Source organism: Rana temporaria, chromosome 2 (assembly GCF_905171775.1).
Source record: "Rana temporaria chromosome 2, aRanTem1.1, whole genome shotgun sequence".
Classification (NCBI taxonomy): domain Eukaryota; kingdom Metazoa; phylum Chordata; class Amphibia; order Anura; family Ranidae; genus Rana; species Rana temporaria.
Genome location: NC_053490.1, coordinates 238,788,875 through 238,804,227, shown reverse-complemented (window position 1 = coordinate 238,804,227; position 15,353 = coordinate 238,788,875). Strand labels below are relative to the sequence as shown.

Sequence of the window (15,353 nt, the reverse complement as noted above, 5' to 3'; positions counted from 1 at the left end):
TTTTTCTGGACTGTTTGATATTAAAAAAAATGATTTTTTTTTAAAAATAATCACTGTAGCTTAACACATCTTTATTTTATTTCCTGTTTTTTGGTGTGGTAATATCTCACATTTGTGGTGCTTTTTTTTTCTTACACGTAATCATCTTTTCACATCTGCAATATTATTTTTGTGTTTATAACCTATGTACAGCTACCATACAGCCATTTATTACTATGTGAAGATGTACTCATCAACTGTTATCCCAGGGGCAGAAACAAGCCCACACGTTACATTGTATAGCATTACATGCTCATGTGCATGAGGCCTTAAAAATCAGCTTTGTTAATTTTTGTGCTAGTGATTAGATTAAAGGTGGTGCGTTGAAATCATGGTACGATTGTGCCAAAAATCAATCACTAGTTTTGTTTTGGAGTGCCATAAACTCAGAAATTGTTTGCTAAAGGGAGTCTATGGCACACTTGGCCAGGTGGGCACAAAATGTGACTACCACTTACAATTAAATAAGCCACATGCTAATGGCATTAAAAGGGTTACATTCTGCAATGGATATGTAAAACCTGAAGGTGCAGGCTTTGAGTCTAAAGGGTTTGGGGCTGATCTGAGTTCTTGAAGTACCATACCACTTTTGAAAAACACATCACACAGTACTGTGCTACCATGCAATCTAGAGATCACAAATGCACTTCAATTGGGATCTGCATATGGGGGGTTCTTAACAATGTATTGGCACTGCAGCAGATTGTAAAGGCAATGTGTTTTGAATGTGGTGCATGGAACATGCTTTTTCTGCACCACATTCTGGTGTGAACCGACTCGAATTGTCAGTAGGATCTCAGTATGCCCCAGCTATTGTTGGTGGTAGGGGTGTATACACACAGCATTACTTTCATGACTCTTAATAGTTTTAAAAAACAATAGGTGCAGACTACCAATTTATTTTTGGCTATGGTAGAATAATAGCAGATTAACATAGAAGCAGTCCTCTCAGCTTTATGTTGTATATAGAGATCTAATCGGAATGTCTCGTTTATGCTGAGATAAAGGTTTAGAAATCATGTAAGCCGCATTTCATTTGTTTCCTCTCCCAGATAGATTGAGTTTTAGACTGACCTGTTAGAAGGCAGAGATCTGCCCAGCACTCTTCTTGTTTCCAAGCAGCACAGGCTGTTTTTGACAGAACTTCTAACACAGATGCATAGCCATTATTCCAGTGCCACTTCAATAACGAAGTGCTTCATTTTCCCCATCACATTGATGGAGTGCAGTATCGTAACCTCACATGCAGTTTATTTTCACAGCGCAAATAACACACACACACAAAAACACACACACATTTGTCATAGTGTTGTATGTGCTTGAGAACAGAATTTCCTTCTATTAAAAGTCCATATCCATAAAGTGAGCTTTACCTCTGTTTTGGGAGGTGGGGGAGGGTCTCTGACTGTAGACTTACAGTAAAGGGCAAGAATATTGTCATTCTATTTTATAGTCTTACCAGATCTGCCAAACTTTGTCTGATTTTAGTTATTCATTGGATTCGTTTATGCTTTAGAATGTTTTGAGGTTCACAGTTATTCTGTCAATACAAAGCATAAGTAGGAGGATGAAACACATTATTTTTTTTATTTATTATAGGTAATTATAAAGCACCAACAATCTGGGGCTGCAATTCCCAAAATCTGAAGGTAGAGATAGTTGACAGATTCCAGTCAGATATACTGTAGTTATGATATATAACTGTAGTTATAATATATATATTATACCTGGTTTCCCCGAAAATAAACCCTTGTCTTTTATATACATTTTGGCACCAAAAGACACAGTAGGGCTTATTTTTGGGGTAGGTCTTACCATGTAATGTGCGGTCCTCTCTACCGCTCTTTCCCTACCTGAGAGGAATCCCCAGTGTGAACCGAGTTAAAATGCTTGTAAAATCCTATAATCCACTCTATTACAGTAGTATATAATGTACAATATGTGTGTTTCTGTAATATAATTGTGCCAAATACCTTTGTTATATCGCTGTTCTGTGCGTCTGTGACCCTCCAGAGCGCGCAATTATATTACAGAAACACACACATTGTACATTATTTAACACTGTAATACAGTGGATTATATGATTTTACAAGCATTTTAAACTAGGGATTATTTTCGGGGTAGGGCTTATATTGCAGCCCTCCTGGAATATAATGCCAAGTCTCATTTTTGGGGTAGGTCTTATTTTCAGGGAAACAGTATTATAATTCCTTTTTTTTTATATAAGTGGTCACAAAAACCCAGCTAAAGGATGGGGACTGCAGGAAGGTGTGTCAACAGGATGCATTGAAACAGCAGTAGACTGATCTTTCCCAGTGAGAAGCTGTGAAAGGGTGTGTGTCAGCACAGGTCTGACCACTGGAGGACAGCCTCCCAAGTAGAATGCAAAGAAGAAAACTGACCATGCTGGGATGGATGTGCTTCCATGCTGTGGCGTGATCAGTTTGAAATAGGAAAGAGGATGGATTGCCAGGGTCACATGATATGTCACACAATTGAAGCAATTGTACTCTCATACAAGTACATAGACACATATCAGAAATATGAAATGTTAGGGTAACATACTCTTTAACTTTTTTTTTTTTCTGCATATGTATGTGTAATAACTTTAGGGCTTTATTGTTGCAAAAAACAGAGACTGTGCTCATGATCCAATAGTAAGGTATTGTTAAAAGGGCGTTAGGTTTGTCATTTTTCAAACAATCAAATTTAATTATCAAAAGCACTGTTTTTTTTTACTATATAATCCACTATTCTATTGAAGTAGGATCTTGTTAAAAATCACTTTTTTCTCTTTAAGTGAATTATTGCTGTCTAATGAGTATGATAACAGAGGCTGGACATGAAACACAATATGTTGTTCAGTGCCACATAAGAATCAAGATAATTTTTTTTCAATTATATCTGAATTTGTATGACCTGGGTGTAAAAATGTTGGAATACCAAGCTTGTGATTAGGTAAACAAGTCTTAATGCTCCATCTAATATATAGATACGCTGAGAAACATTTCAGTTTATATGCAATTAGCTCCTTCTCAAGTCAAATTAATTTAAGCAATTTGCGATGCAAATAGAGCCTTTTCCAAAGAAACTAACCGTCAAACTTGGTTGAAATGAAAGTCGAGATTAGAATTAGACTGAAGGGCATGCATAGCTCCTGAGAGTAGAGCATGGCAAATTTACATTACAGCCTCAAGTGTATGTACATTTTCAGAAACTAAGGTTAGGTAAAGGACTGGAGACCGCAATGGCTCAAGGGACTGCTATCCATTGTCAGCAAAAGCTCAGACATTACCAATATGTTAAATGACATTCATACAAATGACAAGTAGATACAACTGGTATCCTTGGATGTGCTGGCTGTTTGGCTTAACACTCTCATACTTGTGAATTATTATTTATATCTGTCAAGATGTAATAAAAAGTTAATGACATGTAAGTTGTAAGGTACCCAGTTAGCATGGCAGTTGCATATTTAGACATATGCTTTCCATCTATAATTGAGTAGACATAGACATACGGTCACACAGATTGAAGATCTCTGGTGTAGAAATTCTGGTGGCAGCCACATCGGTGAGCGAAATAAGACTGATGAGCCTGGAAGTTCCATTCTTTTTTTTCTTTTTAGATAATTTGGTATTAAGCTTTTTAGATCTTTTAGACGCAAGCAGCAATGATAAAGGCATGACTGCTAGTGTGTACTGGGAGGAACAGGGCTGATGTAGGGTGACCACCTGTCCCGGATTGCCCGGGACATTTTTCAGGTCTGTCCCGGGCACCTTCAATCCAGGACAATACAGTGTCCCGGAATGAAACTGACACAGCCACCCGATGAGCCGACAGGTGGAAACTGTCTGTTTCCCAGCCCAGGGTGTTTGCCCTGCCATGCACTGCGCTCAGCCAGGGTGCAGTAAAAGCTGGTTGTTAAGGAGCTGTGCAATCAGAAAAAAGGTACAAGACACTCTATGCTGTCTCGTCCAAAAATAAATGTGTAGTGTGTGGATTGCGCTACCATGGTGGTTAGTCTAAACCCACCTACTTCTGGGTACTATTTACAATTATTAGCCCCAATACATATCACCTCTATTGACAATCCACCGAATATATGTGTATATATAAATGTGTACCAAGTGCTCGTATACAAATATTCTTCTCAGAAAAATGCAAAAAACACAGACATGTCTGTGCCATATAAGTATTGAATAGCGCTCTTAAAAAACGTACATTCCCCTATATCAAATTTAGGGAATCTTTACCACAGAAACAAACAACTTTTGTAATGGCCACAAAAAAAAATATATAATAAATTATATATGTGAAGAAAATGACAATTATATAGACGATTTCTAAATTGATCCTCTTCCCTTTTAAAGTCCCAATGTGGTGACCAATTGCTCATAAAACGATTAATGCTTTAGTCCTGTGAGACGTTAAAACGTGATTTCACCACTTCTATGATAGTCCCATCACCGTAAAAAATGGCCACTCACCAGATCTCATTTGATAAATGTTTTTGGTTCATTCCCGGGATAACCACTCCTCTTATGCGTTTCCAACAACTGCCAGATGCCTTTGGCATGCTAGTGTGGTCTCTCTTTTTCTACAAAAGCTCACAAAGAAAGAGTGCCCCTCATAGTGTAGTATGTAAAAAATTATTTATTTTTAAAATTTAAAAACGGGTATTGCACTCACATTTTATTGTGCCCATATGCCGACACCAAGCTTCTCCAGCCGTGTATGCAAATATGTGAAGGATAAAAGCCGTTCCTCTCGTGTTCCCCCTACGCCTATCTTGCGATCAGCGCGTGGTCCCGTAGATGTCAGCAGCCTCTATGCGTTTCGCAAGGTATATTGCGTCCTCGGGATGCTCTGAGGGAAGAGAATCAATCTAGAAATCCTCTATATAATTGTCATTTTCTTCACATATATAATTTATTATATATTTTTTTGTGGCTATTACAAAAGTTGTTTGTTTCTGTGGTAAAGATTCCCTAAATTTGATATAGAGGAATGCACGTTTTTTAAGAGCACTATTCAATATGTATATGGCACAGACATGTATGTGTTTTTTGCATTTTTCTGAGAAGAATATTTGTATATGAGCACTTGGTACACATTTATATATACACATCTATTCGGTGGATTGTCAATCGAGGTGATATGTATTGGGGCTAATAATTGTAAATAGTACCCAGAAGTAGGTGGATTTAGACTAACCACCAGGGTAACGCAATCCACACGCTACACTCATTTATTGTTGAGCGGGGCTGGGAAGCCGACATCCTCAACGACTGATGAGTCATCTGCTGTCAATGGGCTTCCCCGCTGATGGCTGAATAAAAAAAAAAAAGCTGCCAATAAAAAAAATTAAAAAAAACGCTGTGGGGTCCCCCTCCCCTAGTCCATTCCAGACCCTTTCGAACCTTAGGGGGCTTCCAGATTCTGATAATTCCCCTGCCTGCATGCCACCACATCCACCAGCAAGGGTAAAATGGGGACAAGGTGCATTGGGGTGGGAGGGAGGCAGAGCCCAAGGGGTCTGGTATGGACTAGGGGAGGGGGCACTATGTTTTTGTGCTTTTTTTTTTCAATGGCTGGATGCATGCAATTTAAATGCAATTTGACTTGTGTTTTTCTTTCGAAATATCATTTTTGCTGCAGCAGGTTCTATACATGGTACACATGCACAACTTTACAGGCAGACTAAGGGGATTGCCCCCTGCCAGAACACATTGAATAGCAATTGGCTGAGAGTACTGAACAGATGCTGGTTTTCCAACATGCTTATTCGATAGATGGTCATGAGACCAGCTTCTGTTTGACAAGGAGTTGTACACACAGGCAGAATAACCATTTTCAGCCTGTGTGTACCTAGCTTTAGAGTATGTCAGAGAGGGATTTTAGTTATTGCAAAGCACAAATATTATTTGACTGGTTAAGAAGAAAAAGATAAAATACAGGCTTTGTTGTATAATCCAATTATGTAAAACTAAAATATTGTTTGGAGAGTTGTCTTAATAAACATTTAAGCAATTTTGTGCATCCTACACAAGGTGTTTTATTGCAGTTGAAAGTGCAACACGTAAACTCATGGGACCAAGCTAGGTATAGTTATCCAACTGTTCCATAATTGAAATGAAAAAAGTATACCTTTTTTTTTTTTTTTTTTTTTATTCCAACAAAAGTAATATTTACAACATGAGTAAGAAAGAAAGTGGGTTGTGGGATAGAATTTTTCCAGGCTGAAAGGAAGTCTGGTCATGGAAAAATGAGTCTGAGAGACAATTTACCTGATCCACTAATTCCAGTAGACATATGCAGCCCCAATGTTCAGATGGGCAATTCATTCTATGGAGTAACTACTGACGAAACTTCGTCCAATGCTCGCATCCTCAAAGCCTGTCTTGCAGGGCAGAATGGTCTGTGCTTAAAGTGGATGTAAACCCAATTCATGAAATTTGACCTGGGCACATATCTGTAGTTTATTTATTTTATAATCTCTCCACATATCTCTTTTTCATCCACTGAAGATGAGCCATTTAAGTGCTATTAAAACCAAAAGCAAATATTTATTATATTGCACAAACACTGTGTATTGATAAAATGTCTGTTTTGGAAGAACTTGCTTTGTATACAACTGGTGCATGTAAATTATGCCATACATTTGCCAGAAGTCAAAAAACGATATAGTTCAGAATAGTATGTATTACACCAAATGGGAGTAAATAAGGTAAACCTGACATTGTTTATAGACTACAGACTATTGAGGTGTCCCTGCCTCTAGTTGCACAAGTAAAAGATTGGATTATGCTAAACCTGCATGGCAAAACACAATCAACCATGTGCTGCATGTTGAGTTTGAGCCTGGATATTTTCTATCTCCAAATTGGCTCACTGAAAAGATATATTTTGGGAGCTCCAAATCGGGAAATTGGGTATTACATAATGAAGTTGAAGAGCCCAAACCATTTTGATCAAATGTGCTTGGTTAACAGCAAGGGGAAGTTTTCACCAGTTTTTACTTTTTATGTGTTAACCTATTCTATTCATGAATGGTGAACACGGTAGTAACACATATTTGTCCCAATAGATAGCAAAGCCAGGGTATCAACCCAAATTGCTTTCTGTGGCACAATAATTACTCTAAGGAACTGTTGGTGGCTCTAAAAAGAGAAGTGCATTATCGGTGTACAAAGCCAAATGGTCCTCCTTTCTTCACGACAAAACTCAACAATATCTACTGTTAATCACCTGCTTGGTGTCAACTTGGACTGTCGAAAGTGATTCATGCAGATAGTGGAGGAAGAAGAGATCGGAAAGGAACCACACTAGATGCTTTGGATTGAGGCTAATAGACACTATAGAGTAAAATGGTTTGTTCATTTTTTTTCCCCGAGGTTTACAACCACTTTAATGTATTTTTAATGAATTTAACTATATTTAGCTTGGTTTATGGGGTTGTAGAGCCTTCACTTGTGGTTATGCTCTCCATAAAAGATGATTCCTGCTGTGTCGTTTTGGTGAATTTGTCCACTAAGTGGCCTGCACTCTCATCTTTAAATCTTTAAAATATCTTTGAGAAAAATGTTTTTATTTTTTGCTTTGAATAGAGAAATGGACCTCCTATATCAGATGTGCCTTGTACCATCTTAATCGGTTATCACGAGTAGGATTTTGGCTCCCCAGCACCTGCTGTTTACATTAGAAGGCTAACAGACTGCCAACTCAAGGCTGCCAGAGGAAAAAAAGGGAGGGTTAGCTGCAATTTCAGTGTCTCTGTTGTGAAATTTAAGGATGAATTTATCCACAGTGCCTGCCGCTTCAGAGGTCACTGAAAGCTTGTTTTAAAGCTCATTTACTAATTTGTTAATATGCAAATAATTGAATGCCCATAATCTGAGTCTGTCTCATTCAGCTGTTCTTTGTTTTCTGCATTGTATAGGTTGCAATTAAAAAAAGCTTCTTAGTTTTATGATGTCATAGCCCCAAACCCAAAGCACCTAGAGAGCCCAAAAGGGAATGGCAAATTAAATTGATTGTAAAGGGGAAAAAATGGTTACCTGATCTGTGCAGTGGTTTTGCACAGAGCCTAATCCTCCTCTTCTCAAGTCCCCCACAGGCACTTTGGTCCCCTCCCTCTTCCCAAGTGCTCCCATAGGACAATGATTTCTGCAAGGGCACTCGTCTGCATGCTCGGTCCTGAGCTGGCTCTCTGTGTCTATAAGACACAGAGAACACGGCTCAGTCCCACCCCCTGCTCCTGTTTCACTGACTGTCATTGACAGCAGCAGAAGCCAATCTCAGCCAATCAGGAGGGAGAGACCTGGGAGAGCCTCGGGTCTTGTACACATTACTGGCTCGGGCTCAGGTAAGAATTAGGGGGCTGAGGAGGGAGCTGCACACGGAAGGTTTTTTACCTTCATGAAGGTAAAAAAACCTTCAGCCTGTACAACTACTTTAAATATTAAAATGATACAGCCAGACAATTTTGACCAATCCATGAAGATCAAAAATGCAGTTTTGGACCGAGCCCTCTGTATCTTGGTAAAAAGCTTTGCATTTATTATTTGGATTGTATTATTGTGCTCACATGAACAATGTAGAGATAGATATGATTTTACGCATCAAGTCAGGACAAGACTGTATATATTATGAAACTGGTTAAACAATCGATTCTTCACCTAGTAGAACAACGAGCTAACTGGACTATAAGATCTCTGAACCTGGTCACGCTTGCAGAATTCTAGGCAATACATATGCATCAAGAACATTTACATATAGTAGTTCTGTTTAAAATAAGAATAGACTTCATTTGCATGTGAAAATGAAAGCTTTGCATATGCATTGGTTGTCCTGCAATTCTGACCTACCATTGACACCCGAAGAAGGGAACGTGGGTCTTTGTCCCTCCTTCTCCAGATGCTCAATCTTTGGGATAGAAAAGACAGCTGATATTTTAGTCTCTAGTGCCTAGAATGCCACACACACAAACAAATCAACAGCCGGGCAGAAATCTCAAAACAACCTTTCTTATCAACACTTCTTCCCCAGTCAACGCTATTACCTACTGCCTTACAATTTCATCACTCCAGTGTTTGTGCACGTTTCACAGAGTGAAGGCTGGGCAAGTCTTTTTGTACTCAACGAACCGTGCAATAAATTATAAAGTAACAATTAAACGTCACTTAGCCAGCAAAGAAGAATACATTTTCTCACAGGAGCTACGTGATCGGACTATGTTTTCAGGGTTTCTTTGGTGGACATGCATTTCAGTACTCAGCCTCTTATTTGCCTTTTCATTTGCAGCAGAGTTTTTTTTAAACTTTGTCATGAATTCCAACAGAATTTGCCTGTGTTTTCAGTCAGTTCAGCCCAGCCAAAAGCTTATGGTCCAGTTGATTAATTATCTGATTGTCTGTACTGAACATTTTCCAATCAAGAGTGACTGAAATTGATTGAAATATATTAATTGCAATTTAAATTGCCATTTTTCCTAACTTTTCCACTCATGCCTTTCCTGCCTCAATTTACTTTTTGAGGTTGTTCAATTTTCAAACTTTTTGTAATGCAAAACTTTGTGTGCGGACTGACAGTCTGTAAAGTTGGGGTTTGCCAATTGATCTGTGGGCTAGGATATCCTAGTAGTCCTTCAAAGTTAGTTACACACTATATACGTACCATACCGCGTCTATACAGGAAATTTATGTTGGTTATAGTGTCGGCAAATAACTGCTGCTGCTACATTGAGCAATACAATTTTTTTCATGAATCCAAATGAGGACTGTTCTGCTTTAAATGCAACTTTCTATATATCCAGTACCACCCTAGTTTAGACCATGTTGCACAAGTTCATGTTTTATGTTAATGTTTTATTTTAGAGGAGCATCCACTCTAGTAAAGTAGTTGGCGCTATATAAATCCTGTATAATAATAATTGTATTGGCATGTAAATTTGTCAACTGCAAGGTTTGTTAGTTTCACAGCTAAACAAAAGAATATACTGATGCGGACCATACACTAGTAGAATTTTGCTGGAAATTTTTAGTTTCAAGAACGGTTGTTTGATGAGCATGCCAGCAACACACTTCCTGTCTAAAGCCTCATACACACTACTTTTTTTTTTTTAAACCCAACGGGTTAAGCAAAAAAAAAAACTTCAGGTCGAAGCCGCTGTATTAAAAATACGATGTTAGTACAGCGATCTCCCCTGCTATGCTATTTTGTTCTGTCAGGGGGGCAACCCTGCCCCGACTTGCCAGAACACTCCAATGATCGGAGAGCCGGTCTATTCCCATCCCTTCGACAGAAGCTGGCTAAATGTCCGGTTTCTGTCGGAACCGGTTGCCGTTCGCACAAGCTGAATGTCAGCCGGTTTCTATTGAACCGGCCGGTGCTGCCCAACATTCATCCCGTGTGTCCTAAGGGTGTCTGCACGTTGAATAAAGTAGTAGAGCAGACACATTTGAATGTCGGCATTGTCAGTCTTGTAGAAGTGTAGTGTTAGACAAGCAGATTTAGACTTGTCTAACATATTGAAGCTGCACTCCAGCTAATACCTCATAAGCAATTACAGCAAAGAGGTTTTTTTTTTTTTTTTTTGTGATTAAATGATTTTACATAAATGAATAAAAGCTGACCACTGCAAGCATTCCTGGCAGTGTTAAAGGGTGTGTGTCAAGTATCTAACGGCTACTTTGTCTGGTAAAATAAGTTGACAAATAACAGATTTACTGGCCAGGTCATTCGGTGAAAACAGGGGAAAATTTTTAAAATAAATAAATGCAGCCACATACATTTTGAGCTGCATGACATTGACATGCACACTGCATTCACACCTGAGCGTAGGTCGCGCGTATTCATGCTTATTTGCGTGTTTGCATACAGCGTCGTCCGACGTTTTGGTACTTCAACGTTTTTTTATTTTAGCCAATTGGTAGATTTTTGTTATCTTCTGCCTGGGTGAAATGTTCTATTGATTAAAGCGACAAAACTCCCGTAGCAAACGCTCGTTGTCGCGCTAGTCGCTTGAATCGAGCGTTTCCATTACTTTCTATGGGAAATAGAAACGCCCAAACCGCCCGATTCGCGCGTCAGGCGTTTTGGAGTGGAGATGTGAACCATCCTCATAGGGAATAATGTATTTTTTCCCCTCTAGCGTTTTTGAGCGTCGCGCTTCAGGCGACAAAACACTCAGGTGTGAATGCAGCCTAAGACATTATGAGCTGCAATTTAATATTTTTTGTTTATGTAGCGCTACCCCCTCAGGAGCCGCTGGTTGTTGTTGGGATCGGCATATTAAGTTACCCTTTCAGTGTTGTCTAGGGGTGTAGTTAAGTAGAATAGCTTAGAGTAGTGAGCGAATGTCCAGTCATTGAATGAAGGTTTTCAAATGCTTTGATTCCAGGCCCAACATGGCCAACATCAACATCAAATGAGGAGAAAAGGGTTGATGAAGCAAGAGAGAACTTTGCAGTATCAGGCCTGGATATGAACCGAGCAATCCTGCTCTCAGTAACACAGTAGTAATAAACACAGTTTGTCGCCACTCTAGCCAGAGTGGGTGAAGTGCCCCAGACTTCTGCTACAGGCCTGGCAGCCGAAGTGTCACTTTAGATTTCTGGGAGGAACAGGCCTCTGCCACAGACCTGGCTCTAGGGCCTCTGCCACAGGCCAATTACTTGAATGAGCTAAATGGACTGATTGAGATTGAGCGAATCCTCCCAGTAGATTAAGCATAGGTCACCGGATGACAGCAATAGTGTACCTGTCAACATTCTGGTCACCAAATCCCCGATGGTTCGTTCAAGCCCTGTTGGACAACCTGCCTCCGGGTTCTCCTCAAGCCGACCCCCCCATCGAACGGCACACAGCCTGGGATCTCCTCAGTCAAACTGGGGACCCAGCAAGTCACTGGGGCCCCTTTCAGCAACATGGAGCTCCGCGTAGCGTATGACCCCGGCCTGGTAGGCCATCACCGGGGTACGTTGGATGTGCATACTCTGAAGGTGGGTGCCGCACCTGGAACCCGCGAAGAACCAAAGAAAATGGCGTCTGCCACACATATACTCTCCCCCAGCATGCACCCCGAGGACAAACTCCTCTAATTGGCTGCTGGGGAAAAGTGGCTCTTCCAAAACCCCTCTAGCGCCAACTGTCGCCCAGGGGTGGAAACACCCCTGGAGCGCAGACTGACCTACAGGACAGTTCAGGAATGACAGCAGCCCAAATTTAGAAAATTGTGAATGGGAGCAAAATAATTCTCCCATTCCCCACTAACTTTAGCGTAGTGCCCATACTGAAAGTAAGGGGGCGCTACATTTATGGCTTTTATACTGCTTTTAAGGGCTCATTTACACCTGTTGTCAATGAGGAACACAAGAATGCACTGTTTACCAAATTATTTTTTTCCCCATTTTTATATGAATATTACAAAGTGAGTTTATAGGAATCACACCATGCAAATAGTGTAGTGCCACATACCTTCTTTTAGCACCGACGGGTTTTTCTGTGACCTGCCGGAGCTCTGCAGAGGAAGGGGGAGCCCGAGATCTCCCACTGACTGCTTGGAGAAGGGGAGATCAGCTGAGCGCCACTTGCTGCTTCCATGATCCGCAGGAGTCTGCAGAGGCCCAAGATCCTCTGCTGACTGCTTGGAGAGTGTGGTCAGCTGAGCGCAGCTCGCCACTTCCTTAGCCCGCCAGACCTCTCCTCTATTAAATAATTTACCTTTATTGAGCTGGCAGGGCCATCCACTGCTAGACATTTGGCTGATTCCCATGAAGCAGTCAAAATTCGAACACTGTATGGCCAGCTTTACTTCAAAGTTGTCCCTGTTTTCCACTATTAGTGTTTGAAAGCAGACTATTTTTGATGAAAATGGTCTGGAAAGTTTACTTGTATCCTCTGCCATTACTGCTCTTTTTATCAGCAAAGCTTGTACAGTAGATGCTGATAAGTGTTTTTGACAACTTCTGTTGAAGTAAACCTGTCTAAAAACCTCAACAATTCAATGTGAGTATATGATGAAAAAATGAATCTGGGGAAGTTACCACTGCATCTGTGGACGTTGCTAGGCCCAGAGAATATAGCTAATGTTATTGGCAAATCTTGTCTTCTGTCAAAAGTGGCCAGGCAATGTTACATTTTTACAGGAAAAGTCAAGATGTGTATGTAACTACAGCTGCCTCTATCTTTGGATCAACCGATTGTTTTAACATGTGGTTTTCACCAGTGTTTTTTTTTCATCATGAAGTTATCTTTTGAACAGATTTAGTTTGACTACATTTTGTTGTATGTATTCTAGCATGATTCACAAATAATATATAATAAAATAAAATGCAACTAAACGTTAAAAACTTTGGGAGAGATTTACTAAAACTGGTGCAGTTGTGCATGGTAGCCAATCGGCTTCTAACCTCAGTTTGCACAATTAAAGGGGAGTTCCAGCCTTTTTTTAGGTTTATTAAAAGTCAGCAGCTACAAAGTGTTGTGTAACTTTTATTAAACCGACACTTACCTGCTCCACGGTCCAGCAACGCGGCCGCCCTGGAGCTCCGCTCCTCTCCCCCCCTCTCTGTCCGGCACCTCCATTCATAGTGTGGGCACCCGGCCGTGACAGCTTTCGGCTTTACGGCCGGGCACTCACTGCGCATGTTCGAGTCGCGCTGCGCTCTATGAATGGACAGGCAATCTCCTGGGACCTGTCACCTCTCCCCTGGAGAGAGGGGCCACCTAAGGCGTGAAGAGAAGTCACTGAGGTGGTCCCTGGGCGGAAGAAGAAAGTGAGAAGCCCCCACTCCCCCCACAAAAAAAAATGACATGCCAAATGTGGCATGTAAGGGGGTGAGGAGTGCTTAAAGCAGAAGTTCCACTTTTGGGTGGAACTCTGCTTTAAGCTTTGGCAATAAAACCTGGAAGCTGATTTGTTTCTATGCAGTATTACACCATATAGTGCACTCTCCAATTTTAGTAAATAACCCCCTTTGTCTCATTGTTTTTATGATGAAAAAGTTCAGGTCACATGGCAGCATTAGCAAATTTAGATATAAACCATGACATTCATTATATTCTTGGGTTTAATCAGCTAAGAATTTATTTTTTAACCTCGTGTCTCTATTAAAATGATCAATAGCCTGTTGGATTTTACTATTGTACAATATCGTGTGAATGAGTCCTATAGGTCTTGTTTATCTCTTAACTCTTTTTCTTGAGCTATAAATTCCTTCCATGGATGCATCAAATTAATTAACAGGATTAACAGTTTCTATCTGGATGTTATTTTTGTCCCACTTTGTAGTTTCAAATCTGATTAGAGCATGTCTCTCTTGTCATCCTATGTAGATGGTCACAAGAACAAAGAAAATATTCGTAGGGGGATTATCAGCAAATACAGTAGTAGAAGATGTAAAGCAATACTTCGAACAGTATGGCAAGGTAAGTCCTTGTTGATTATCCTTATATTTGTTTTGCAGACCTGGTTTTTGTTACTGTTGCTGTCCTCACATGGAACATGCATTCCCTAGCTGTGTTAGTCTTGAGATACAAATTATGTTTCTGTGCAAACATGTAATTTCTACAAAGCTTGTCAGCCAGTACACCAACGTTTTCAATAATGAGAGTATAATTTATACCATACTATGGCAGACTTTATTAAATCAATTTGGTTTGCACCATTGGAAACCTTGGTGTGCTTGGCAATATTTCACCTAAATTATTGATGTGGATGGTGATGGTGCCAGCTGTTTTGTGAGAGTATCAACCATCACAATAGTAGGAGTATGGAGTACAGGGATGTACTTTTAGTATAGTAAGTAAATCTGTTTCCAGCATAGTTCAGCAATTGCCTTCAGATGTTGAGATGTGTTAATTTTACATTAGCTATAACATACATTATTTGACACTTGACTGACTAGTCAAGGCAATCAGCCTTATTTAATAAGGCATTGTAAAAAACTATGATGTGCAAAGCGTTATAACCCCCAGCAACCAGGCAGGTTTACTTTTATTACAGAAATGCTATTTATTACATAAATCCTGTTGTTATTAAACACAATCACAGACTATATAGGTAATGTAGTGTGTACTTTCTTTCATCTTTAGCACAATTTTGCCATGTTGATTTCTGTCTGTTCAATTTTATATTATGTATATATATTTAAGCAGAAAAACTTGTGTATATTCCACTTTTCGCAATGAAATTTGAGAAGACCCCACTTTATGTTTTGGTATGTGTTCCCAATCATACAGCATACCTGATGTTTCTGAGGAGAAGGTGTCGTGGCATTTCTCGGCTAGCTCAGCAAAATCTGTCCGAA

The 15,353-nt window shown here is 39.9% G+C and overlaps 1 protein-coding gene across 6 annotated transcripts in view; it reads left to right on the top strand.

Annotated features, from left to right (window-relative positions):
- MSI2 (musashi RNA binding protein 2) overlaps window positions 1-15,353 on the top strand; it is an 838,983-nt gene that overhangs the window by 197,028 nt on the left and 626,602 nt on the right. For all 6 annotated transcript variants that reach the window (XM_040336657.1, XM_040336656.1, XM_040336658.1 and 3 more), the window contains one exon: window positions 14,380-14,472. In XM_040336657.1, the coding sequence (XP_040192591.1) occupies window positions 14,380-14,472 (93 nt within the window). The remainder of the gene's footprint in view (window positions 1-14,379; window positions 14,473-15,353) is intronic.